We start from the raw sequence: 27,072 nt of genomic DNA on the forward strand, positions 1-27,072 counted from the left end.
GAAAATGTTTAATGCAGTTGTTCCCGAAAATACACCTGGAGGAACCAGTACCATAAATTTATAATAAAAATAAGTATCAGCTGCCCCCTCCTTCACTGATAGAAGTCATGTCAGTGTGTTTTCATCCTGGCTTGGGTTTTTCTTAAAAAACAGTGTTTTGGGATCAGTTGCCTTAGTCACTTAACGTATTATCATACAACTGTCATTCTCCTTTGCCTTCTTCGCTTCATTTTTACCCAAGAGGAAAGAGGGGCCTTTCCGAGAAGGTGGAAATTCCTTTGCATACTTGTTTGTGACACGTCCAGACATTTTTAAAGATTTTAATCCCTCTCACGAGACTACCACTTACATCCATGTGGGTAGGTTACTTTATGATGCAACATATTAAAACAACACATTTCAGAGTGTTTCTATGATTGTCATTGACTATTGAGGCGAACACTCTTGTCCATACCTGCTGTACCTATATTGAAGCCTGTTCTTCTGACTCCTGCATCTTTTTCTCAGGTCTGATCTGGAGGGGAATTACTGCAGGAAGCCCTCTGTTTACTTTCGAGAGGATTTAGAACTGGAGTGACTCTCAGTGCAAAACAGAAGGGAGACCAACCTGCCATTAAACCTTCAGGTTCCAGCTTTACTTCAGCAGTGCTGCCTTCCAAATATGTATTTTCTCTCTTCCATAAACGATGTTTTCAGTGATAGGTACTTCAGAGAATTTCTCAGAGCGGGAATCTCAGCGAGCCCCATAAAAGTGGGCACTCTGTTCTTCCCTGCTCTTGCCATCCAAACGGGAAAGTCTGCCCTCTGCGATCCAAATGGGAAGGTCTGCCCTCTGACCTGGAGAGATAATAACTTGAATGGCAGTATTTGTATCTTTTTGGAAGTGAGAAAGGGTGTGCCAGAGGGGTCACCAGCTTATCCTGTTAGGATCGGTGATTTACTTGGGGAAAAGTGATGAAGCCTTTCTTTGCAGAGCATTGCAGAGCGTTTAGCTTCCGCATAGTTAAGGACTGCAAATGCTTTCTTGAATGGAGTTGTTTGACCTCTCCTGTTACCAGGAGGAGTAACAGAAACCCAGAAAGGGGGAACTGATCAGCCCCATAACCAGACCACATAAAATCCAGATGCAGATGGCCTCAGGCTCTCTTGCAGCAGGGACTCGGGGCCGCCTCAGTATGCTGCCCATTTCTGTCCATCCCAGGGCTTGACTTCTGTCTCAATGTTGGCTCATTCCTTCAGGTTCTGCCACACCATGGAGTCACCTCCTTCAGTCCAAACTGAAGGTAAAGGAGATGCCCTTGATTTCAGATTGTAAGTGTGACTTCCTGGCTCCCTCATTTCTGATCACACAGCCACCCCTTGGATACACATGCTGGAAACCTCAGTAGCAGCACTGGAGTGAGGGAGGGGAGGTGCACTGAGCAAGAGAAAGTGCTCTCATTAGGGGAAAGGGGGTCAGGGACCCTGGGGAAGTCAAACAACAGGTGTCCCCTTCTATTGTCTTTTTAAAAAATATATAATCCCTGATTTTTCCTTTGAGGGATGCAGTGCGAAGAGGGGAAAGAAGAGTACATCTCTGTTCACGTCGGTTTGTGAGTGATAGTCTCCATGTCAGCATGTTATAAGGCCGAGGAGGCAGGGTTAGTTCTTCACAGGGTCGCTTTGTGGTTTTATTTAGAGAACTCTCAGAATGCAAAAAGAAAGGTGTATAAAGGTTGCATAAATGAGCCCCTGGCACTAGCCAAGCACTGTGTCTGATTCCCAGCAGCAGTGCGACAGGAAATGTGGCCTGGGGATGGGCTGTAAATGATGAGTCCACGATAAATACAAAAATTGGGTATTTGGAAGCTTTTATTTTAAATTGCACAATATCCAACCAAGTGCATGATCAGTGGGCTTGCTCTTTCTTTCTTTCTTTCTTTCTTTCTTTCTTTCTTTCTTTCTTTCTTTCTTTCTTTCTTTCTCTTTCTTTCTTTCTTTCTTTCTTTCTTTTCTTGTATCTTTTAAAATTAAAACATTTTTCTAGTAATTCATTTTTATTGCATTTTACAAACTCATGCTTTGCAAAGAAAATTTTAAGAAAATAAGCTTGTACACAAGAAGGTTGAACGCCCTGCCTTCTCAGTCCTTACAGCAAGCCTGGGGAAGCTGAGGCATGAAATCAGGCAGCCAGGAAGGAGGGAGAGGGTGCCAAGCAGAAGAGGCAGGCTTTGAACCAGGTCCATCAGACTCTAGATCCTGTGCTCTGAAGCTCCTGTTCACGAATAAATGCAAAAATGTATTTCAAAGCTAAGTAGAATTACCCTTTGGATTGCAGAATCTCAGTTCAGAGGCCAGGAAGCAGGTCTCTGGTGTCAGGCTATGTCTAGCAGATCCTCCGTGAATATTGCATAACTTTACCTCTGCTCTTTATCCTTAGGGGCAAATTAAGGACCTGCCCTCATTTTTAGGTGACAACTGGCTTAGGTCAAAAACCCAAACTTCTAACCTCTCTTCATTTGGAAAGGGGACTCTAGCCTCGACACGTAATCTTGCTATTCCTTGGTGAACTTTATTTTTTTTCCCCTCCTGAGTTTTATTGAAGAATTTTTAGCCTCAAGTTTCCATTTAAAAGTTAAGCTTATTTTTTTTCCTTGTACTCCTTTCATGAATAAATTAAGCAGAGAACGTGTCAAAAATACTTTTAAATGGATATATGTGCAACCAACATCTTCAAGTCTTGAAATAGATGGCCTTGGTACTGTTTTAAACTGCGTCCTCTTCTCCTTCCCCCACCCGGTCCCTGAGAGAACAGGCTGTCGGAGAGCCAGGAAGGCAAAGTCGTTTTCTTTTGCTCTGGTGGACACCGGGTTGCCCGAGTGCCCTTGGCTCCGCCTGTTGGATGGTCCAGGAACCCGGGTCTCCGTGCGGCCTGAGGCGGGAGAGGTTAGCGTTGCAGGCTGCCAGAGAATGTGTCTCTGCGGGTGGGTTCTGCCTAACTTTCCCTGGCTCGCTCCCCTCAGTTCTGTGAAGCCCAAATGTGTGTGCAATGAAAATCGACACCAGGGATGTCTCCTCTCCCCTGCCACACAGGCCCGCAGCCTGGAGCATGGCGGTGGTGGCAGCCAACTCATTTTCTGAAGAAGCCCAGAGGAAACCGAGAAAGGATTGCCCACAGCACTTGCCCGACTCAACAACAATGAACATCAAGTTCAATATAAATAGAAGGAGAAAAAAGGCAAAAACCTAGAACTGTTGTTTTCGTGGCCCTAAGTAAGAATATTTTTTCTAAAAGAAAGCTCTGATCTCCAGTATTAATTTAAGGTAAATTTTAAAAAAACTTGATGTTTAATTTCTTCTTAAACACTTCTTCTTAATTGGAAGTGTTGGCTAGACCAATTATTGGGCATGAATCACTTGTTATTTAATGTTTCCCTGATACCCACAAGTAGACTATACAGTGACTCATTGATGTTAAATGTTGGAATCAAAGCTCATTTTAGGATCCCGAGAAAGGAGGAGGTTTGGAGAATATCCAGTTTCCTCAGTGCCCTCCTCGGGGCCATTATCTCATGGGGCACCAGGGCCCAGTGCAAGTAAACACATTTTTATTAAGCTACTACTCTATTAGATTGGCTTAGCAGACAGTACAGTTCCCTGAATTCAAGAACTCAGAGTGGGCACCAAATGGATCAGGGAACATTTGGAAACAGCCTGTGATGCTGATGTCCAGCTGAGGGGAAAGACTGCTCTGCCTTGGCTCTGTGTGACCTCCATGCAGCAGGCACTGGTCACCTGAGGGAGGGCTGAGCATCTCCTGCCCTGGCCAAGGTGGGGGGGGGGAGAACCAGGCGGAGTATGAAGCGATCCCTTTATCCAAAGAATCCACCCCGTGTTGAGAATAATTATTCTAAATGTAGCTATACCAACAAAAGAAGCACATAAAATAGAGTAAGAAGTCACTATTGGAATATGTGCTGGGGTGGAAGTGAGGGGGTGTTCGAGATGAGGCATTAAAAGTGGGTTTCAGCAGGTTCAAGGTTTGCTGGTTTTTCAGTAGCTGATCTGAAGTGTGGTTCACCAGGCTGGGCATAGCTTGATTTTGACACCAGTCCTGGTTCTGTTTCTGAGGACCTTCTGTCACCTTGGGAAAAGTCTCCTACTGCACTTTACTTCCTACAGATCTTAACTGTAATTTTGTGAGGATGTATGTGAGTATGAAAATCACTGAAATTCATTCAGGGTTCTTTAAATCTGAGGTGTTACTCATCTGTTCAGGGATGATGCTACTAATGAATTTGTGTAAAATAAATTCACTAGCAATCACAGTGCTTTGCTCAAGCTAGAAAACTTTAGGGCAGTTGAAGCAAGATCAAGTTACTCAAGTCCTTTTTGGCAAGGCGGCAGTGGTGACAAATCAGGGACACGAAGAGAGGATATCGTTAAATATAAGACTTCCCATTTTCTAACTCTCACACGGCCCTCTTTGTCTTTGGAGGAATACCACCTTGCCCCTCCTGATATTAGCCGTTTGTCACATGAGAAATAATGGAAGCAGCTCTGCGACCTGGGGGCTCATAAGCTCTGCCTTGTTGCACGGATGGCAGTTCTGGATTCTTCCCCTCTTTCTGAAATCAGGCGTCTATTCAGGATCAGGCACTACTGAATGAGTCAACAATGTTCAGGCGGAGGAAAGATGATAATTGTATTAAGGAATTAGATAAAATTCATCCACGGTGAAAACAGAGCCCGTGTCAGAACTGTGAGGGGAGCCCAAATTCAGATCCTGCGCTCGGGTTGATTTGCACAAAGGCTTATCTGTTAAAAAGTGGAAGAGGGGAAGACAGCATGAGACAACTCATGGAGCTAATAAACTTTTGAGATGCTGTTTCATATGTTTGCTTTTCATTAAATTCAGGAATGGTTGCGACTATGTTGTTGTGATTCAGTCAACATTTATTCCTATCTGTTTTTCATATACAAAGGCGTAGGGATGCCAGAAAATAAACTGTTAACGGAGAATTAACTTCTTTGGCATGCTTTCATACTTGTCTTCCAAATTAAAGAAAATGAAATGGGCAGAAACAGAGTGTAGATTACCTCCTTTTTGTCAAAAATGGTGGGAATTTGAAAATTAATAATAAAAAAGGGAACAGATGCAGTAACATGCCAGAGGGAGATTAATGTGGAGAGTAAAATCTGTGAGCAACAAAACTGAAGCAAACTGAATCAGTGGGAGGTGGTTGTACAATCAAAATCAGGATAAAAGAGAAATTACAAACAACCCTGCACTTGTCAAAGTAGTAGTAATGAAATTCTAAGTCTGCCAGCAGTGAGAACCTGTGTTAGCACTTTGGGGTAAGGCTGGTAGCCGGGTGCCAGGTAGGAGGGCAGTGTGAGCTTGCTGGGCGGGAGCCATCTTGTGTCGAACAGATGGCACCGAAAGCTGGCAGGGGAGGGGCTCCTTAGCAGAACTAATCAGACAGGAACAGATAGGGCAGCTGGGGAGACTGACCACAGACAGGGAGTCTGCGGGGTAGCCGAGTGCCATGATGTTTGCAGTGGTGTGCCCATTGGTCTGAGATAAGACCTTGCAATGTCTTTCCCATCTACAGAAGAACGGAAACTTTTGTTCCAAAAGAAAAATTGAGTTGAATTGTAGCACAGTTGGGGGTGGCAGTGGGCATCAGGGTAGAGACTGAGGAAGGAAGAACTGTCCATCTCGAAATGTGTGGAGTGAATTTTCAGTCCCGGCTTCCGTGGAACTTTGATTTTTGCTGTTGGGGTGGGGGTGGGGGGTTCCTGCCATTCCTAATGTGTACGGTGCGGCACATGGAATGATCACTTTATATATTTTATGCATCAGAGAGCTTCTGGTATCAAGGCTGGAGTTAAAATTAGAAGAGGCTTTTCGATATGATTTCTACCACATATGTCTTTAACAAATGAAAACCCAAACCCACAGACAATCCACGCATTTACGCTCAATAATTTCTCAGAACCTAATTGGAGCCACATTGATCCAGAGCCACTTGACCTTCTTTTCTCTCCCGTGAAACTGCGATGGAACATCAAAAAGCTAAGCATAATTCAGAGCCCCAAACCTTAAGATAAAAATAAGATTAAGTCATTCTGAAAGAAATGAAAGAGAAAATGATCTGTTAAATTTAATAACTCATGAGGGAATCATGTATTTTAAATATAGAGTTGGGACATTCATGCTAAAACTATTACTTTAACAAAGAAATCCAGATCTCCTACATCTGTTTTTGAACTAGTATATTTCTCTCTCTCTCTCTCACTCTCTCTCTCTTTTTTTTTTTTTTTTTTTGCAGAAGCTTTATAGCTTGGCTCAATTTATTCATTTTGAAGGGGGAGGGGAAACATTACCAGGATTTGAAATAGGTGGTATAACATAGCCATATGCTATTTATGCAGCAGTTTCTGCAATAAATCTAATTTGGTGCTGTCAAAAAATTAGACTTATTTGATATAGCAGCACATTAGTAAATGATTGTGGCAGATTTAAAGTTGTCATTTAGTCTCTCCTTACTCTTAACAGAATCTCGCAAATTTGTCTTATCCCCCTTGCTCAAATCTGTGGAAAGTTCTCAGTTCTTTGTCCTGCAGTCCTGCAAATATTTTCACATCTGAAAGAAAGTCTTGCCTTAAGGTAATGGAGGAAGAGGGTGGAAGAAGGAGTACCCTCTGTGGCTAAAAGGCTACGTGGATCGATAGGCAGAAAAATCCATACACCAGGGAAAAATCATTGTATTCTCATCCTTTTCAGTTCTTAGAAAAGCAAAACCGTTAGTCTCATTCAGAAGGTAGACAAATTAAGGAAGGTCAGTTCTCTATTAAGGAGCTGAAATATTTTTACCTTCCAGCCTACATCCATATGCTGCTTCGGGGAAAATTGGTATGAATGAATGTGAGTGACATCAGCTCCTCGTCCACACCTAGCAGGCCCTTAGAAGCGGCTTCACTGTTCTCTAGTAAACCTGGCGACATTGCTTCAATGCTGTTTTGTTTTTGCTGCGAAATTTGTCTTTCAGGTGCTGGTATCAAAGTACCTAAAACTTTTTCCTAGTTTTTCTGTTTCAAAGATAAAACAAGCGTCTTACACCTGAGGCAGATAACTGTTAACAGGATTCTCTGAATTCCTTAAATCGGTCCCTTTGAAAGAGGCATCGTGATGCTATTTCCCCTTTTCTTTTTCTTACGTACTTGAGGGGAACAGTGGATGTGTGTACACACTCATGCATCCCTGTGTGAGTGTAAGTGCTGTTTAACTGAGTGGCTTTTCATTTGTTTATGTTCTTGTCAAATACATTTTCTAAAACAAGCCTACTAGTGGGTTTCTGAAACGAAACGCAATTTGCCAAGAATGCAGCATTCCTTCACGGTGATTTAAGCAGCCCCTGTGAAACTAGCATTTTGCTAATACTTCTTTCTTTTATATAGCAAATCAGACCACGGAAGTGATCAGATTACCAGTACCCTTTCCATGCTATTCAGAAGCAGGCATCCAGGTAACCAAACTACCGTCAGGCACAGAATACACTAAAGGGAAAAAAAAATACCCGGAAAAATATTAAACAAACTTGCTGGGTAAATTAGATACTAGCTCTGAAAGGTTCTCCACATAAAAAGAAATTATTTAGAAATCATGTTTTGGGAAGATGGGAGAGGAAGCACCTCTTAGAATTCATATTTGGTGTTCAAAAGCCACACCTTCAATTACACTGTATATATTACATAAGAATGATTTATAGGACAGGGAATTTTGGAGATGAGGAATAGAATTGAAATTCGAGCTAAAAAATAGTGTCTCTGCACTTGGATTTGAAGCTTTGTCGGGTTTTGTTTTTGCTTTTATATTTAGCATCACAATAATTTTCTTTAATACATCTGAAGAATTGTTCTGAAAAAGTCCTTTTTTGGGTAAATTATAAATATTTAATCAATCAAACCCTTAAGATTCAAATTTTAGATTGCATGTTTTTAGGCTGCTTTTATTAATAAAACCTGCCTGCAATTTTATGTCCATGAAAAAAACTTTAATTATTGCCTTTTCTACAAAGGATTTAGAAAATGTTTCCTGGCCTGACTAATTGTGCTTAATAAAAGCATATGCAATAGGACAAAATCTTGGGGTAATTCTTCCAAATCTAAAAGCAGCATTATGAATGAAGTAGCGCTTAGGTTTACATTTGGCTTCACATTTATTTGTAACAGTGCTTTGGTTAAAAATCCGTGTCATCTCTTTTCTCCTAAAAAAGTGATCGCCCTTTTTCTTATAAGAAGACTGAATCAAGTCATTGGTTTGCCTTTTTCCTAGAGAATACAGTTGTCTAAAATGCTGGGAAGTAATTCAGCATTTCATGTCCGATTTATGAAGGGAGGGTAAATAGTTGATAGCAGTGGATGACAGAGAATAAATTTACTTGAGAGTATAATTTTCACCTAATTTTTATGAGTTAATTTTTTTCACAGAACTGGCCTATTGGTACCACTTCTATTTCTTTAGCTAGATGATGGTGTGCTTGTTGGGCAACATATATTTGAATATTATTGAAGCAGAACTGTTTATTTTTTAAATGACGAAATTTAAAATATACTCAATTTGTGTATTATGGGTTCAGTCTTTCAAAGCAGTAATGGAGCTGTGTGTTAATATATAGCTCATAATTGAAATGGTACATCTTTGTACATTTTAAGCATTTCAGTGTAAAATTTCTTAATTGGAATACTCTTTCCCTTGGCTAATTCATTAGTGAAAATATTTATTCCTCAAGTTAATGCTGTACAGTACGAAGCAATTTTTACATAGTGTAAACTTGTTTATGATATTTTGATTTCACTTTAAAACTTTTATTTTCCTTCTTATACATATAGTTCATACTTGATATAATAAGAAGTGCAGACACACATGAAGGAAATACATATCAGCTGTCTGGTTTTTACAAATGATCATTAAAATGCCATGTCTTACTACTTTGACTCCAAATTATTGTCTTCCCGAACCCAAAAGTAATTTTCACAAGTACATTACACAACAGAACTTCATCTTCTGCTGGTTAGCAGGAGAGGATTTAAATCCATGCCGACAGTTCATTTGACAATGACCTTGAGGGGCTTTGCTTCTTGAAGAAGAAAGCAGAAGCTTGCGGTAAACAAAGTTCACTTCTGACAGATGGATTGAATGACAGAAAGGTTGCGAGTGCCAGAATAGCCCTGGCAGAGGAGGAAATGTTCAGTGGAATCCAACAGGAGAGGAGGTGTGAACAGGTGCAGGGTTGCTGACGGAAGGGGAACCAGATGGAAGGAGCCAGAGCCAGTTTATTTAAAGGAAAAGGCAGAAAACATTGAAAGGCTGTGCGATCAGTGGCTAAAAGTGTTCATAGAGGAAGGTAAAAATTCACAAAGCAAAACTGCACAGTGGGGTAGCTAACACTTAGCATAATGGTAGTAATTTGTGAGTTTAGTTTGGAAGTTGCAATTGAAATACATTCATCTTGGCTCTTGACACCATCAAGTATAGATATTTGAAAGTTGTTTATTTTTTTTAAGTTTCTAAGCTTTTTTTATCCATCCATTAATTTAATTTCTTTCCAGCCAGAAGCTCCGTTGTGATAATACTAAAATTGTGTCGTCAGCTAGGAAAAGAAAAAAAAAAATTTAAAGTGAAGGTTAACATTCCATTCAAATTTATCTTGTGATGCCTCAGTTTTGTTCACATATGGGAAGCAAATGCACGCACTGTTGGGTGACATCTGTAATATCTAAGAATTTTGCAGTGTTGGAATAGATGCTCTTGGTTGCTTTTGTTGTTTTGAGTCTCTGTTCATTTCGTGAAGTCCAGTTTGATTGTTCCAGGAAGATTAATGCTCTCTAAAATATATACTTGCCTGCCTGATCTTCAAGTTAATTTCTGTTGCTGAGGGTGCCCTGATTTTCACTGACTTCCCGTGACCTGCCTTCAGGCGGACACCTGCAAACTCAAGAGGCATCTACAATAGGAACAGTATACAGTGGGGCAAGGAAGGGAGGACTTTCTTGTTTTCTTAGACCTACTAAAATTAAACTTTCTGCAAACCAAAGACATCCTTGCTAATCATCCGCCTGGTCACATCACCCATGCCATTTATATGGGCCCTCGTCTACCACTGCTGTCCTTGAAATTTTCCGACATTACATTACTGATAAAGAGCTGCCAATTGAGGAGGAGCTGCTATGAAGCAATCCCCAAGAGAAATGATGAAAAGGCACAATTATTTTGAGATGTTAAAGACCTAGTAATTTATTCACAAGAGTTTCTGCACACTGTTCACAAAGATTAAATACCCAGGGTGTACCCAGTGAGCGCTGCATTCACGTTACCCATCTCAGAGTAGCCTGGATCAGATAGCTTTGGTTAGGGCTAGTGTTCGGAACGTTCTGATTTTAGAGATCACGTCTATGATCCATGGCTTGCTTTTGTCAGTGAAAAGAGAGAACTGCAATTTGATTAGCAGTTATAGAAGATGTTTATTCACGCCTGTGTTGTTCATGGAGAGCCGTGTGCTCTTGGTCATTTCTTTTTAAGAAATGTACACAACTGTATATTTGGAGGAAAACGAGTAAATGATTTCTTCTAACAAAAGGAAATTGATCATCTGTATTTACAACCAGCTTCAAAATGTGCCTCTTTTCCCCCACTTGTTAAGACGCTTTCATTTAATAGATATTCTTATTAACCTAAAATTTTACATAAAGTTGATTGTGCATACTTGCTTTAATTGTAAGGTACTGAGTTTGCCATCTCTTCCATCAGAGTTCCTGAATACCTTTATAAAATCCCTCTTATAGCAATATAGAGCCTTTTTATAATAATATAGAAAACTAGTGTGGTGCTTCTGTGTAAAATAATGCCACAAAATTCACCTGAATTGTGGGATACAAACTGAAAGGTTGGAAAAAGGAATTAACAATTAGTCCTCATTTGCTACATCACAGATTAAACTGCAGGCTCTTTATGGGTGGAACTCATAGCTTTCCAGAAACATGTAAACTTAGCTGTGCTCAGCATCATGTCTTATGTCATAGGGGTTTTGTAATTTTTTTTGACTGAAGGGATAACGGGTTGATTGCTATTAAATAGGCATTCATTCAACATTAGCTATACCAGGCGCTGTATAAAATGGATGTAATAACTTACCTACATGTATGTGCGTAAAATCTGGAAAACAGCATTTGTATTTATAAATATTCCTTAGCTTAGCTCAGATCATTGGGAGTGAACGAATTAGTGAAACAAGCCTAGTCCAACCCTCATTATCATATGTGAGGACTGCAGTGAGGGACGCTAAGTGACTTGCCCAAGGTCAGCAGTTCTGCAGTGGAAGCTAAGAGTACAATCTCCATCTCCTCACTCTTAGTCTAGCGCTGTTTGGTATTCCACATTATACACCCCTGGTATTCAGTGATAACACGACTTGTCGGAAGAAACCTGTTAAAATCTTTCTGTAGGAGTCTTGCACAACCTGTTGCTGAAAGGAAAAACAATTTTCTTTTTGGACTTTTCCACCAGTTACTAGTTCTTGAAACAAACAAAAGAGCTGTAACTTACAAACAATGACCACTTCTTGGAACACTCCTCCTGGGGGTAATGGTCAAGATAGCTCCCAGGACACATTGCTTACTCTGTGATGAGCACGTTACTCATATTAACTCACTTAGTCTCCGTGTGACCCTTTCAGGTAGATTCTGCCATGAGCCCATTTTACAGATATGAAAACTGAGGTGTATGGAGGTTACTACCTTGACCAAGTTCACAGCACTAGCAATGAGGTGGAGTTGGGATTCAAGCCTCAGCAATTAGGCTCCAGAATAGGCTTATTTATTACACTTAGTATGTTGTCTCTGATGGTGGCTGTCATGAGAAAATCGATTCTGTGATCAGTTCCTTTTGGAAAGTTGAATTAAGTAGGGTTCTTGCCAGTCGGGCTTCTCAGAGCCTTGGAAATGCTAACTAGTGCGCATTGTGACTCTCTTGGAAAGGGATTTAGTTTTCAACATTTTCCAAATTTATACGACTTATGGAATCTCTTCTACCAAATCTCCACATCTCTCCCAGGAATCAGGTTTTTAGGAATATACACTTTGGGAAAAATTAATCTAAATTCATTTGTGGTAGGGTAATTGCGAATTGTCACGTGGGAGGTTTTTGTTTTCTTGTCGGCACCTCTGGAACTTCTCTCCCCAGCCGTTCCGTTCATGCTGAGAGCAGGCGTGTGGGTACCTTTCAATTTAGGTTGAGTCTGTCCTCTAAAGCACAGGGGAACATCTCTGACCATTCCTTGAATGGTCAGCTGGGCCAGAGTTAAGGTTAAAATGGGTTCTCCAGCTCCACCATTCTAACTTGGACTTTATATATAGTTCTTGAAAAACAACTTGGCACATAACTGGACGCCAGTCAGTTGATAAGATTTAGGTACCTCTCTCAAAGCTTGACTCTTAGAATAAGATTTCGTAGAGTAAAATACCATGGATGCTTTGGGATGTAAGTCCTTTCAGAAAACCTTCTGCCAGGAGTTACTGGCACAGAGTCGAAGTCTGGGCCCCTAAATCAGACTCTGCAATAGACCTTTCTCTCCTTCAGCTCTTGCTAGCCCAGTATTCTCCCTTCTAAGTATATCCCTTCCAGTGTCCTGAAGAAATGGAGCAACTCATGGAGAGTAAGCTCTAGAAGTCGAGAAGTTGAGCACTCCTAATGTGTTAATTTTTCTGTAAATACACTCGGAGGTGCCTATAATTTATCATTATTTCCAGCAGCTCCTATTGGTAAGATTTTCTGTAAATAATGATGTGGCAGTGATAATGATGGCTGGAACAGTGACTCTCGCAAGAGCTTGCTGTGTGCGGTCCTGGCTCCCCATCCACCCCTCCCCTTGCTGGGTTTTAAATTCTGTTTCTTCCAACAAACAAACTCCAGCAATTTTTGTAGAGGGTTGAAACCATTCATTGGTTTATCTGAATTCCACAAAGTGCAGATTATGTTTTGCAGTAAGTGAGAATTACGAAGGCAACAGATTAGCTCACCAGGCGGTGGGATAGTTTATACTGGCTGACACACTGATTGACTAATACAACTACGTGGTCCTCTTGATCAGCTTTGAAAGTGCTAGTTTTTTACTAGAAACAAGTAATGAGTGATACAAGGTTGATTACTGGGGATTCAAAAGTCTGTGGGGGAAAAGAAAAGAAATCTGTGGGGGAAAATCTCTTAGGGAAACTGTTATTGCCATTTAATAATTACAGAGAGACTATTAAGATTTTCCAACTGTATGCACATTTACTTATTAGGAGTCTTAATGCATGTTCATAACTGGATATTTTTCTATAATTTGCCAGCTTGGCTGTGTGGAATAATTTTTAATATGCTTTATAATTTAATTTTAATTATGCATATGTATTTTGGAAGATGCTTCAAACCAGATCTGATTTCTTTTAAAAAAAGATTTTATTGCTTACATTTGTGTAATATGGTAACTGCTTCAGCATTAGCTATTCTTCGTTTTCTATCAGAATTCTTATTTCTCCTTTCAAGCAATGGTGACTGGACGACTTAAATGAGAAGTTTGTCAAGGTAAAAAAAAAAAAATGTTATTTTAATAGCTTTTGCTTTTTATAAAAAATGATGAGATTTGATATCTTCATGAGGCATTTAAAGTTAGCAAGTTTTGGCAACATGGTTATTTTGATTTGTAGCCCATCGGGATTAAAAATGATTCTTTGCTCTGGGGAAATAGACAAAGGAGTTATGCTCAAACCCACACTGTCCAGTGGAAATACAAGGAGAGCCACAACATGCAAGCTGCATATTTAATGAAAAGTTTCCAAATAGCCTTATTTTAAAAGGTGAAAAGAAACAGGTGAAATTAATTCTAATAGTTTTGTTAACCCAATATAGAAAATGGTATCATTTCAACATGTAATCAAGATAAATTAATGAGATTTTTTTTTTTTTGCTTTTTTTTTCTAATTCTCCCCAGCCCGGTGCATTATTATTTACACCTACAGTGTCTCTCACTTTAGCCTAGCCACGCATCAGGTAGTGACAGCCACGTGTGGCCAGTGGCTGCTGTATAAAACCATGGCAGCCCCAGGCTCTTGTGTTCACTTTCCCCAGCTTCTTCTCAACACCCCGTGTAGATGCAGTTGGTTTCTCCTGAGCATAAACCCTGAATTCTATTTCTACAAGAACTGGAATCATTCTATAAAAACAAGAAAATCATGTCAGCTTTTTCTGTAATTTTGGAGCCAGTAGCCAGGCCTGTCTTTGATTAGTCCTTTTCTAAAGAACTGCCACTTTGGGCAGGAGGGGGAGGAGGAGGAGGAAGCTGCCATTTACTGGTCATTCTTTGAAGAGCAGCCGAACTCCTCACTGTCCCAGCCGCCCCTGAGAGTAACCCTATCTTAGGGTCCCGGCTTTGCCTTTACACCTTACAGCTGTTGCAAATAAATTCGACAATGAAATAACTAGATGCCAGGCCATTAGTTGAATTTAGACGTTTGTCAAATGGTGGTCTGGGCCGGATGTTGCTGGTTGCTTTAAATAGATTGTCTCACGTATCCAGATAACATCATTTCACTAAATGAGAAAATGACCTTAGACAGCTCCCATCCAAGGGCTCATGGCAAGGGCCTCTCAGGGCCAGGGCCCCAGTCTAGTCTGGGAGTGTCCAAAGCCCCAACTCACGCCCACGGTAGAATACCACTCCTTCCATATCAGGGAGCTTTTATCAGGAAATTGAGGACATTTTTTATTCTTTCTTTGGGCTTGTGGGTCTTTGAGATAATTGTATGGATCATTACACTTTGAATAGTCATCTTCTAGGAAATAATAATGAGAATAATAGTGGTACCGACTAATATTTTTGAACACAGGATATGCCCATGCTGTACTAAGTATATTTTACATACAATGTCCTGGTATTCCGAAGGAGAGACACATCATTAGCCCCATTTCACATTTGAGAAAACGGAGTCATAGGGTAAGTGAGGGAGTAAAGCCGGCGGACACCAAGGTCTGAGCTCTTAACCTCTGGCTCGTGTGTGCAAATGCGTGACCCAGCTGTGCTGGCGGGGGGGCTCACGTGCTGAGGCCTCAAGGCCAAGAGCACAATGTTGCTTTTAGAGGCCCTTTAGGATTTTAGTTGCTTCTACTCCTTTCCTCAGGGCATGAATTCCCCTGTTTTGGGTGCACTCAGAACAGGCTACCCTGTAGAAATGAGTTTCAATATAGATTTAGAATAAAGGTAGAAGCAGGTCTTTGGGAACAGAAAGAACAGCTGTGCAGCCATAGGAATGGGGAGTAGAAAACCCAACACACACTTACATTACTGCGGAAAAGGAACCTTTCAGAAGGTAGGTAAGAATTGTTGTAAGCACATGTTCCGAGCCAGATAGAAATCGGGTTAAACAAATCATAAAATGACTGCAAGGGAAAATGTTTTCATGAGGAAAATGACCCCAGGCCTGTGGCAGGAACATGCTTCTCTAATTTGGAAGAGTGAGGATAACACTGGGATGGGAATCTGAACACTTGGGCCCTGGTCAGTTTTCTCTTCTGTAAAATGTAATTGTGCTTTTCAGCTCCAGAATCCCATGCAAAATTATGGAAAGTTTACAGAGATCTCAATCAAGTTTTAAAAATGAACGAACTGTATTTTTGTTATCAAGCCAAGGTTAGTCAGTAATACACAATCCTAAAACATACTGAGTGTTTGACCAAAAACACACCACTTCAGCAACAGTGAAAACTCTCCTATCTTTATTACGGCATTTCCCCATTTGCTCAGACTCAGACTTCTGGTAAATTCAGCCATTTGACCCATAGCTATAAACTAAGATATAAATTAAAAAGTACTTTTAAGAAACAAAACAAAACAAAAAGCATGGCAGCAAGTCATACCCAAAACAACCAATGCAAAAAATTAGAAGAAGCCGCTCATACTTCCATTTGCTTTCTGGATCTTTAGAACAGCGTCTGAGACTTTCCATGCAGCAGCTGTTACAAAGCACCTTCTCTTTCCAGTCACTCACTGGTGGTGGGCACCTGGAGGTACAAGGGGGAGCAGTGACCCCCAAGAGCTTCATAGCAGGGGCAACAGTAGCAGCAAGAGGGCCTTCCTCACTTGACACTATGACCTTGACTATCAAGTGGAGTCGATTATATTCGTTATAGTTTGCTCAAGGAAGCAGAGCCATAATTAATATATATTTGAGACATATTTCTACTGTAAATGGTCAGATTTCTTGGGGCCCGATGCCTGGAAAAGTTCTCTCATGTGGAACTTCTCACCTCCCAACATCCCAGGTAATTGAAGCATGACTCTATAGCGCTTAAGAAATAAGATGCGATAAAGTGTATTTGATAATTGCAATTCTTGCTATTATAGCCTGTTTCTTAATAAATTTAGTAGCCACAAAGCAACCAACACATTCCCCATTTAATAGTGGATCTGAGAAGTAATTTCAAGAACATTTTAATAATAAAGTAGAAACGTATTTCAATCAGTGGTATCACAACTTGACAATGACGCATATCCATTGACAGTTTACAGAAATGCCATTATAACATATATGTTGATCCTACTGATGTCCGATCTGAAGTTACTCATCAGAAGGATGAATTGTGGGGACTATGTAGATAAACTGACATTTTTCAGAGAGGAAAGTCAGGAATGGACTAACGTGATCCGTTTATATAGAAGGGTCAGAGATGGAAAATACGCATATTTTGACAATAGGAAGATACAAAGGCAAAATCATGATCTAGTTTATTTTATGCAGTAGCATATTTGTTCTTATTCTTTGGTCTGGTGAACTGGGCCCACGGTGTCACAAAATGGAATAGACTTACAGTTACTTACGCATCAGAGACCTCTGAGCTCTTGAAATGTTTTAAGGGTGAAAATTGCTGAAATGTGCGTTTGGAGGTTGTTCAGTGTCAGTATCTACCTATGGTAGCTACCACATCTAGGAAACAATTTCAGAAATTGCTCTTGCTATTGCTGTAGTAATAAGTGCTCTCCCTGCTTCTAATGTTGTCCCTTCCCCATCTGTTCCCCACACTGCAGCCAGAGTGATCTTTCTGAAGTATGAGTGTGATCACAACACTCCCCTGCTTAAAACCCTACATTGGCTCCCTATTTCCCTTAGGATGAAGTCCTTAAAAATAGCTTCATGTTCTGGCTCCTGCCTACATCTTCAGTCTTTTCTTTCTCCAATCTCCCTCTACCAGCAGCTCGCTTCTACCCTGCAACATGTATATGCCACCCTTTGGTCATGCCAAGGCTGTTTGCAATGTTCCAAAGGCACCTGGGTTATCTCTCCACCCTGAATCTTGCACACACTGTCCACTTCACTTGTCTCAAGATTCTTCTCAGGGGCACCTGGGTGGCTCAGTCATTAAGCGTCTACCTTCAGCTTGGGTCATGGTCCCGGGGTCCTGGGATTGAGCCCCGCATCGGGCACCCTGGTCCGCGGGAGGCCTGCTTCTCCCTCTCCCACTCCCCCGCTTGTGTTCCCTCTCTCGCTGTGTCTCTCTCTATCAAATAAATAATATTTAAAAAAAAAAGATTCTTCTCATGCTTTGGATGGCTAATTACAACTCCTTTTCAGCCTCTAATTTTTTTAAGCTTCCTAAAATCCTCCCTGACTGTACCTCGCCACTCTCCAACTCCTATCCCATCTTCCCATAGGATAGCAGGACGTTAGCCCTATTTTCATATTTTTTTCCCATTCTGTTTCAGTTGTTCTTTCTTGTCTGTTTTCTTCACCATGAATTCTGAAGGCACGGTCGCGGTCTGTGTCTTGAACTCTGATGCATCCCCACACTTTCGTGCTTGGCACAAAGTAGGTGTTTTAAGTATTTGTGGAATGGATGAGCAGTAGGAGTCTGACAAAGCCACTCATGTGAGGCAATGCCATGGAATGGAAGTACACTGGACTTGAAGTGAGAAGACAGGTGTCGGTTCTAGATCTGCCACTTATTACGAGCTGTGCACCGTGGAGCAAATCTCTTAATTCTCTGGGCTTGAGGTGTCTCTTCGTGTCAAGCAGGGCTAACTGTTCCATCTCCCTGCCTTCCAGAATTGTTAGGAAGAGTAGAGAGGTCAATGTGTTTGAATGTTCTTTGCAAAACAGAAAGCACAGATGTGGGAAGGACACTGAGTTGGTAAGAGTCCGTGGTTTTGTCTGAAGTCAATGTGAGTTGCGCACACCACGTAACAGAAGCGGGCAGTATCTCGTCAAGCATGGCCTCCTTTGCTTGATGGTTAGAGCTTTCAAGTTATTTTGGAGATACTGTAAGAACACTTTGGGAGAGAAAATTATTTTTAGGGCTGGTTTTGTTAATTATTTCCTTTCTTTTGTGTTTATTCCTTTGAAAGACGTTGATCTCCTTTCTGTTTCTGCTTCCTTTCCTAGAAGTGACTCATGTTCTAATCTGATAACTCATCTTTCAACATTGTACTTAAAATTCTGACACACTTTGCAGTGAAGAAAATAGAAATAATTTACTCTAGGAAATATGTATGATGCCATTAGGGTTTTTTTGCATACTTGAGGAAGTAGGGGTTACTGAAAGCTACTCCTCTTGTATTTTTTTATCCCAGTTTGTTCTATTCTAGTATTTCTATGTTTGCTCAACTATGAGACCATAGCCCCTGTTAGCAGTAAACAAGTACAGGATTTTGTGTTCTTGTCAAACATGAAAGATACCATGTTGCCTACTAATTTTACTGTTGTTTTTACTTTGTTATTGTTGCCCATAACAATATAAAACTAAATTGTTGGCCAAAATAGGGATTATCTGATCCTGTTCTCTTCCAATCAGTAGACAAGAGGATCCTTAAACCTGTGTGGAGACATAGTACTTTCCATCTCTTAACAGTCATTCATTCATTCATTCTTTCATTCATCCGTTCATCAAATATTTGTTGACTGCACAGGTATGTCCCAGGCACCATTCCACGCTCTTGGGATAAATTAGTGAGCAAAACCAAGGTCTCTAGTTCTTAGGTACTTACAGTCCAGATAAGATGTGCTTGTCTTATCTTCTCTAGAACTCTGTGACCAGCTTGAGCCCAGAGACATAGTTGTGTGGCTTTCAATGTTTTTGTAAAAGTCAATGTATTTCTTTAAGAAAGATACAACTGATTGATAATGTCACTGTGGGAAGAAGTGATCCAATAACATATGGGACAAATGGAAAAGGAGAAGGCGAACTGTCTTGGAATTCAGCTGTCAAGATGGATAATACAGGTTTTAAAAGACACACACTTAGGGATAATTTAATTATTTCAATGATGTTGTTATGCTTTTAACCTTTTCTCATTTCTCTTCATCCCTGATAAACTAAGAGATTGAAGCATCGGGATTCATACTGTTGGATTTTAGAGTCAGGTAGGCCTGGATTTCCTGGCCATGCCCCTTAATAACTAGGAGATTTTGAACAAGTAATATGACCTTTCTAGGCCTCAGTTTCCTCAATTATAAAGTAAGGATAGTAAGAGACTCTACCTCAGAGGGTTAGTATGAGAATTAAATAAAAGGATAAATGTGAAGAGCTTAACTTATGGTAAACATTAATAAATAATAGCTTATTAAAATTATTAATCCTTCAAGGTAGGATTTTTTTCTGCCCTATTTGAAGAACCCCAAGATTAAAAGAATTAAGTTACTTGTCTATGGCCACACAAGAAATAAGAAAGTGAATGCCATACTTTGACACTGTAGCTCTGTGAGTTTTCTAGTGTATTCTGTTGCCTCTCAAGATGTAATTTTCCCAGAACACAAAGGAAATCAACTGAAAATGGTGTATGCATTTGTGTAAAAAAGAATAAATAAGTAAAAATAAAAATTAAAAAAACCACAAAGCAAATGAAACTGTAAGCAAATGTTTAATTCCAGTTCACAGAAGATGCACTTTCTGTAGTAGATCAGCAATTTTGAAAGTGCTTTCTGTGTATACTGTGTAAGTTTGAACAAATGAGTAAATATGTTGAAGATAATGGGAGCCAAGTTTCTCACTGTTGAGGAGGAAAGTTATAGTGATGGAAAGAGGGTAGACTAGGTTCTATCTATGTTGTTGGATCAGAATTGGAAAGATCAGTCTGAATGTACATGTATTATTAATATAAACATACATGGAAAAATACTTATATATTTATACATTTATATGTATATTCCTATCCTGGTTCTGTCTACCAAGGTGACCTAGAAGCAGACTTCTCAGTAGCAATGTGCACCACCTGATGATACTGGTTTCTAAATACCATTCTCTATTAAAAGGCAGAAGAGTTCCTTGGAGAAATGCTGATTGCAAGACTGGTACAAGGATAGTACCAGATGAGCCTGGAACATCTTGGTGGGGGTAGAAAGCCAGGAAGTTCATAGGAATAATAGAGATATATAACATAGGAAACAGCTTGGATGAGTTGAACAAAAAAATAAATAGTGGCCATAATCGATTATAGCCCACTGAGTAAAATAAGAATCCATAACTCCATGCTGATATCAGTGAATTAATAATGGGAGAGAAAGGAAAGCCCTTTCTTACAGCACATTAACCAAGTGATCAAAGATAATGTCGCCAATGTTGGGAACAAGGACGTCATGTGTCTTAACTCACAGTGACACCCATACCTCCCTGCTTTTTTTCTCTATAATTCCATCAGGAATGGCTCTCGGCTAGTCAGCATGTTATAAAGGGTCTCATAACTTTGTCATACCAATATTCTACTGTCACAAAGCTCTCTGTATTGTACTTTAGAAGGGAAATGCCATTTAACCACAGGGTTGTATGTTTAATACCACAGCTTCAGCCCTCAATGAACAGGTGACAGGATTGGTGCCTCAAATCACTGCCACTACAGGCCCCATGCTCAGGTTAGACTTGAAGCTTTCATCATTTCTGTCTCAGACTCATCAGTGAACTTTAGGACCATAAGAAACTTTTACTCCTTCAATGTTGCTATAAAATTTAGAATGTCCTTAAAAAAAAAATCTAATAAATCATTTTTGCTCTGTGACATGAATATTTTTAAAATAGCAGGATTTAAAATAATAAATGATATAGAAAAGTTGAGGATGAAAAACATAAAGTGAATTCTTCAGTCCATTTCTTTAATGGGATGGTAAGTATCATTGCAGACATTTTTAGAGAATATAATCAACTGTAATTGGAAAAAAGGAGTGACAAAACCTCTATGTGTGCTTGGTCCATGTTTGAGGACTATCCAGTGCTTGTGTACTTCCTTTAACTCTTAATTATCATCAAGAAAACATGGACATGCCCACATGTGGCCACCGGTGATTGTGAATAACTTGGAGAAGAAGGTAGATGTTCCTATTCTAGTGCAGTTTCTCCCTTTTAAAATCAGCTCTATGGAGGTAAATTTAAATATAATAAAAATCACCAATTTTAGATGTGCAATGAAAAATATTTTGACAAATATATACAGAGGTGGAACCATTATAATCCTGATAGAGAACACTTCTGTCAACCCCAAATGTCCCTCATGCCCCTTTGTTCCCTCACACACACCCCCTGTTCTTAGGTCCTGGTGGCACTCACGTGTCACTCTAGTGTTTACTTTTCTAGAACGTCATGTAAATGAAAGCATACAATATGTTTGTAGCGTCTGGCTTCTTTAACTAAGCATACTGCTTTTGAGGCTCATCCATGTGTTTTACTTACAGTAGCTTGTTCCTTTTTATTCTTACTATTCCTAGTATCCCTGTAAGGTGACACCACAGTTTCTTTAGCCATTTAGCAGTTAATGGGCATTTAGATTGTTTCCAGCTTTTTTTTCTTTAAGATTTTATTTATTTATTTGACAGAGAGAGAGAGAGGGAGAGCACAAGCAGGGGGAGTGGGGGAGAGAGAAGCAGGCTTCCTGCTGAGCAGGGAGCCCTATGCGGAGCTCGATCCCAGGACTCCGGGATCATGACCTGAGCCGAAGGCGGACGCTTAACCGACTGAGCCACCCAGGCGCCCCTTGACTGTTTCCAGTTTTTAGCAATTATGTCTAAATCTTTCAGCCTCATTTTAATCACAACCAAGAAATTCTTCTTTACTGCCATTTCTTTTATTCCAGTTTATAAAATATGGCTAACTAAAAGTTTGATTAAATGAAATCATCAGTGTTCTGAGTGAGAACTGAAAGAAACCCAGTTGGGGAAGACTAGCTCAGCCACCCTTCATGACACTCTCACACCCAGCTGGAACGGACCTCTCATTTTTCTTTGCTTTGGTAGTTTTCCCAAATTTGGTAGATTTCTTTTGGTGTATTCCACCTTCTACTTCTTATTTTAGCTGTTTGAAGTCCCTGTTGGGAGCAAGGACTATGCCACATTTATCTCTATTTGACTCAGTGCCTAGCAGAGTGTCTTTTACATAATAGAGTTATAGAGTTATGATAAATATTAAATGAATTGATTTGGATTCTTCTCTAATCCCTCCCTTGGACACATAAGTGGTTTTTATTAATTCTTTCAATCCATGATTGCATTACCTCTAGAGTGCCATAAAATAGGTTTCCCTAAATCAGAATATTTCAAGTCCCACCTCTGCCTTCACATCACTTACAATGTAACCTTCAAGCCTATTTCTTTTTTCGGCTATAATGTGAGAGGATTTGATTAAGCAGATTTGAGATTCCCTTTCAGTTCCAACATTCTAAGGTTTTATAAAAAGCCTACTAAGTCAGAAAGAACCTGCAAAGGGAGAAGGCAACACGGGAGGAAAGGGGGCTGGAGGGAGGAAATAGGAAAGTAAAGATAAGCTGTGTTTTTATGCAATGGAAAAAAAACGTTAACTAGACTTGTGGCGATCATTTCGTACTTCGTACAGATACCGAACCATTATGTTGTACACCTGAAACTAATATGTTATATGTCAATTATACCTCAATTAAAAATTATAAAATAACATGTAGTTTCTAAAATAGAGTAAAAATTGGAGAAGGATTCAAGAAACAAAACTTGTTTAAGTCAACATTTGTTGGTAGAGCATTGTTTTTTTTTTTTTTAGATTTTATTTATTTATTTGAGAGAGTGAGAGAGCTTGTGCACAAGTGGGGGGGAGGAGCAGAAGGACAGGGAGAAGCAGGCTCCCTGGTGAGCAGGGACCCCAGTGAGGGGCCTGATCTCAGGACCCCGGGATAGCCGAAGACAGACGCTTAACCTACCGAACCACCCAGGTGCCTCAGTAGCGCATTCTTTTAAATTGTCTTATTTTTTAAGGAGAACTACTAACAGTAGTTATTTTTTCCATAGTAAATTTAGAATATCCGTTATTAGGCAGCTTCTCGTGCTAAAAATTGATGTTGAGCCTGGCAACCCCTTTATGTAGGAGAACCACAGCCCGGGTTGGCAAAGGGTAGCCCCAGTCATGGCTGTGGTCCTGGTATGACTATCAGTAGCACTCCTTTTCACTCTCAAGTGGATATTGGTTTTGAGCAGTGTGTTGTAAGGCTACCCAGTTATTAGTGATCTCAGAGCCTCACATCTCTGTGCCTGTAACCAGGGGCCTGACATTGGGGTGGTTCCTCAGTGGAAGAGTCCACAGTCTCTTTAGGCTGATTCCTTCAGCAGCACGGTTTCTAGCTGGTGAAGTCACTGCAGCTTCTCTCTTCCAGACACTCTTCCTTTTGAAATGTCTGAAAACTTTTTGCCTCCTCAAACTAGCTTTGAGCAGATTCTCCAGCCTCACTGAAGACTGCATCCTCCCTTGCCCCATGGCGAGGGTCTAAGAACATCTATTCATTAAGCATTCACTGCCTGCTTCTTATGTACCAATCCTGAGCCGGGCTCCGGATTTAGAGAGACAAAGATGACAAGAAGCAGTAAGTCAAGTGTGATAAATGCCATCTTAGTGGGACGTATCCATTTACAACCTATATTAAGGAAAGAATACTTAATTTAGGAGAGAATGGAAGGAGAGGGGAGAATTTTGAGCAGACCTTAAAGGAGAAGTACACGCTGAGCAGAGGGAGAGGGGTGGGGGTGAGTGTGGGGGGGTGTGGAACAGGATGCAGAGGGGGAGCCATCCCAGGAAAACAAAAGAGACATATGCAGTGATCCATGGGCAGAAGATGCATGGTGTGACTGGGGAGGCAAAAAGTGGCCTAGTGTATCTATTTGTTGCAATATACCAGTTTGGAACTTAGTGTGAGGGAAGACCTTGGAGCAGGTCCAAGGGGGTGTTGTTATTAGAAGCACCAGAAGGGACCTTATTTCACATTTATCGTGGACTCCTGATGATTCCATTTGAGTGAGGTATAGGTATAGTTTCCTCCTGAAATTTTACACGGCAGCATTACCACATGCATTGACCAATTTCAATACAGACTTTCCTTATGTTGCTTTATGATTAGAAGCCAATGAATCGAAGCTCCACAGCGGTATGTAGACTACTAGTGATAGCTTTATGGAATTGTTTATTTTTGGTTTGGCAAAGGCAAGGCAGTAAATATCTCAATTAGTAAACTAAAACAGCACGGATGAGAAATGCCCACAAGGAGATTAGGAGTTAGACATAACTAAGTCAGTTAATTAAAGGAAACCCTCATTCCACTTACCTATATTCAGAGCATGAGGAACCAACCTGATGTGTGTCTGCAGTATCAGTATCGCTGCCTCGGCTTCTAATTGTTTAGGCAGTTTCTTTCTTTAGGAGCCACTGTGATGGGATATTGACCCAACGGGATGACCCATCTCACTGGGTCAATATCCCATCACCACGGGCTGCGACGTTGTCTTGGACGACGGAATATTCTGATCGTGCAACTTCTCTCAGCATGACGCAAAAGAGATCTTATTCTGACGTGCTGGGGAAATTTTTCATTTTCATATTCATATTTATATTCCCATTACGTGGCCTAATGTGCAGAAATGTTTAACGAAAACATGCAGAATCATTTCCTTGCTTCTAGATAGGATCTCCTACATTCTATCTGAGGTTCCATTTTAAGTTGGGGAGGAAAAGCAGAGGTGGTCTACAAAGCTGAGTTTCAAGAATTTAAGTTTCGGTGTATTGAATCATGCCATTCGTAGGACCGCAAGATTTGTAGGAAATATTGACCATTCAAAAGATAAAACACGAAATGGTGGCCCAGAATGTTGACAGCCTTACCGGAAAGGAGGTTTGTGTTTTCAGGTTACAAAATATCAATATTCAGCTGTCATGATTTTTTGATTTTTAAAGTTGTATACTTTAGTCCATTTCGATTTATGACATGTATTAAACACAGCATGAAAGGCCCCTTGGCTCTGCCCCCCAGGGGGCCAGGGTGGGAGGGGGAGGAGGGGAGGAGGGGGGGCCGGGAAGGGGGAGGGGGAAGGAGGAGGGGGTCTGACAGGCTGTCCTCTTCTGCTTCACAATTTACTAGGTATCAGCCCTCTCTGGTCTGTAGGGGAAATAGTGGGGCTTGGTGCATCTGTAGATTACATTTCTGTCCGTCTCCTCTCTGCTTTGTAGACTGGAAAAAGATAGCATTCAGCAGAGCTTTAGCAACGAAGCAAAGGCCCAAGCCCTTCAGGCCCAGCAAAGAGAACAGGAGCTGACACAGAAGATACAGCAAATGGAGGCCCAGCATGACAAAACTGGTAGGTGGTAGGGAAAGATTAGAGCCTGGGCCCTGGCTCACAAGCCAGGCCCACGCCTTACTGTGAAATGACATCAGGAACACCTGTAACCTTTGGCTGGCCGAAGGGAGCAGATGCTAACTACACCGGAGATTCCGAATTACATATTAGTTAGCGTTTAAAAGAGAAAATGGGAAGTATTGCCCACTGTCTGTTGATTTCAGGAACTGCTCTCACATCTGTTGCACCATCTGGATTATGAGTTTATTTACCTGTGTTCAAGAAACGTAAAGCTGAGAGAGACCACAACAAAGTAGAAAAACAAAGGGCTTGTTTTTGGCTGGGTTTTCAGGCACACATGTTATATAAAAAAATAGCATCAGAAGCTCTGCGGGAAATGCTCTGAGCTTACAGTTAGAGTCTCCTGAATAGCACTGAACAGTTCCCACAGTACACACATTATAGCTACTCTAAAAGCCTAATGAGTTTGCTTCAGCATCCAAACTGGAGAAAAGCTTTAGCCATTAATCGGTTCTTAATTCACTGTCGCAGCTGGATGTAATTCAGTGGCTCCAAATTGATATGTTCCTTTATTTAATCTTTGCAGCTTCGAACATTTTTAGCATTTGTATGATTTCGCCACCTCCCCCAGCCCAATCTAGAGTGATGTTTAATCCTTTGCATTCTTCAAGTTCTCAAACTGCTGTGAAAATTCCCTAATACAAGGCACTGGCCACAGCTGTCAGTGTGGCTAAAAACTGCCATCTTTCATCACATCGGTGCCGTTTTGCAGACAGAGTTGGCCAGTAACTCTTTACCTTTAATTTGAAAGTAAAATGCACTTTTGTTCAAAGCAGGCAGTTTGATGCTGAACTCAGCCTGAGCATTCTGTAGCTCCTTTCACTTGTGAGTTGTGTGTTCACAGACAGTGTTAGTCAAAACAAGACCATGTCAGTCATTATAATTCCACACCACATACTCTGAGCTGATTGGACTATTAAAACAAAAGTTTAATTGATCCTGTCTCTTCCAGAAAAGTGTTGCTTAATTTTTGGTGCCTTGATTTATTTTGCTTTGTATGCTATGTGCTTTTTGCCAGTCAGTGGCTAAAATCGGGAAGAAATAGAGGGATTATTAAGCCTGACACTTAAAGATAATTTTCACATGATCTTGTGTACACTCTGTTTGATGACAGGGTAAAAAATGATTGTTCATCCTATAGGTGAAAAATGGAAACGTAAAATTCATTAAATCATCTATTTGCTTATGAAGAGGCAAATATCATATTGACCCACATGATACCCTCCAGCATTTTTCCAGACTCAGTAGATGTTTTTCCACTAAAAATAAAAGGAGGCAATTCCAGGAAAAATTAGTGTTTGCCCCTCCTGCTTGCAGGATCCTAGTGATCAAGGAGTCTTGGACAGAATCTCTGAGTGCTACGTGAGGGGA

At 40.5% G+C, this 27,072-nt stretch overlaps 1 protein-coding gene across 5 annotated transcripts in view; it reads left to right on the plus strand.

Annotated features, from left to right (window-relative positions):
• The window catches only part of SDCCAG8 (SHH signaling and ciliogenesis regulator SDCCAG8), a 231,952-nt gene that overhangs the window by 122,134 nt on the left and 82,746 nt on the right, over positions 1–27,072 (plus strand). For 4 of the 5 annotated variants that reach the window (XM_028111549.2, XM_028111548.2, XM_028111544.2 and 1 more), the window contains exon 14: positions 25,514–25,641. The exons of the other annotated variant lie outside the window; for it this stretch is intronic. In XM_028111549.2, coding sequence (XP_027967350.2) covers positions 25,514–25,641 — 128 coding nt within the window. The remainder of the gene's footprint in view (positions 1–25,513; positions 25,642–27,072) is intronic. 5 annotated transcript variants of the gene reach the window in all.

Source organism: Eumetopias jubatus, unplaced genomic scaffold (genome assembly GCF_037043125.1).
Source record: "Eumetopias jubatus isolate StellerSeaLion01/CBP00866 unplaced genomic scaffold, mEumJub1_p1.0 scaffold_12, whole genome shotgun sequence".
Taxonomy (NCBI): Eukaryota; Metazoa; Chordata; class Mammalia; order Carnivora; family Otariidae; genus Eumetopias; species Eumetopias jubatus.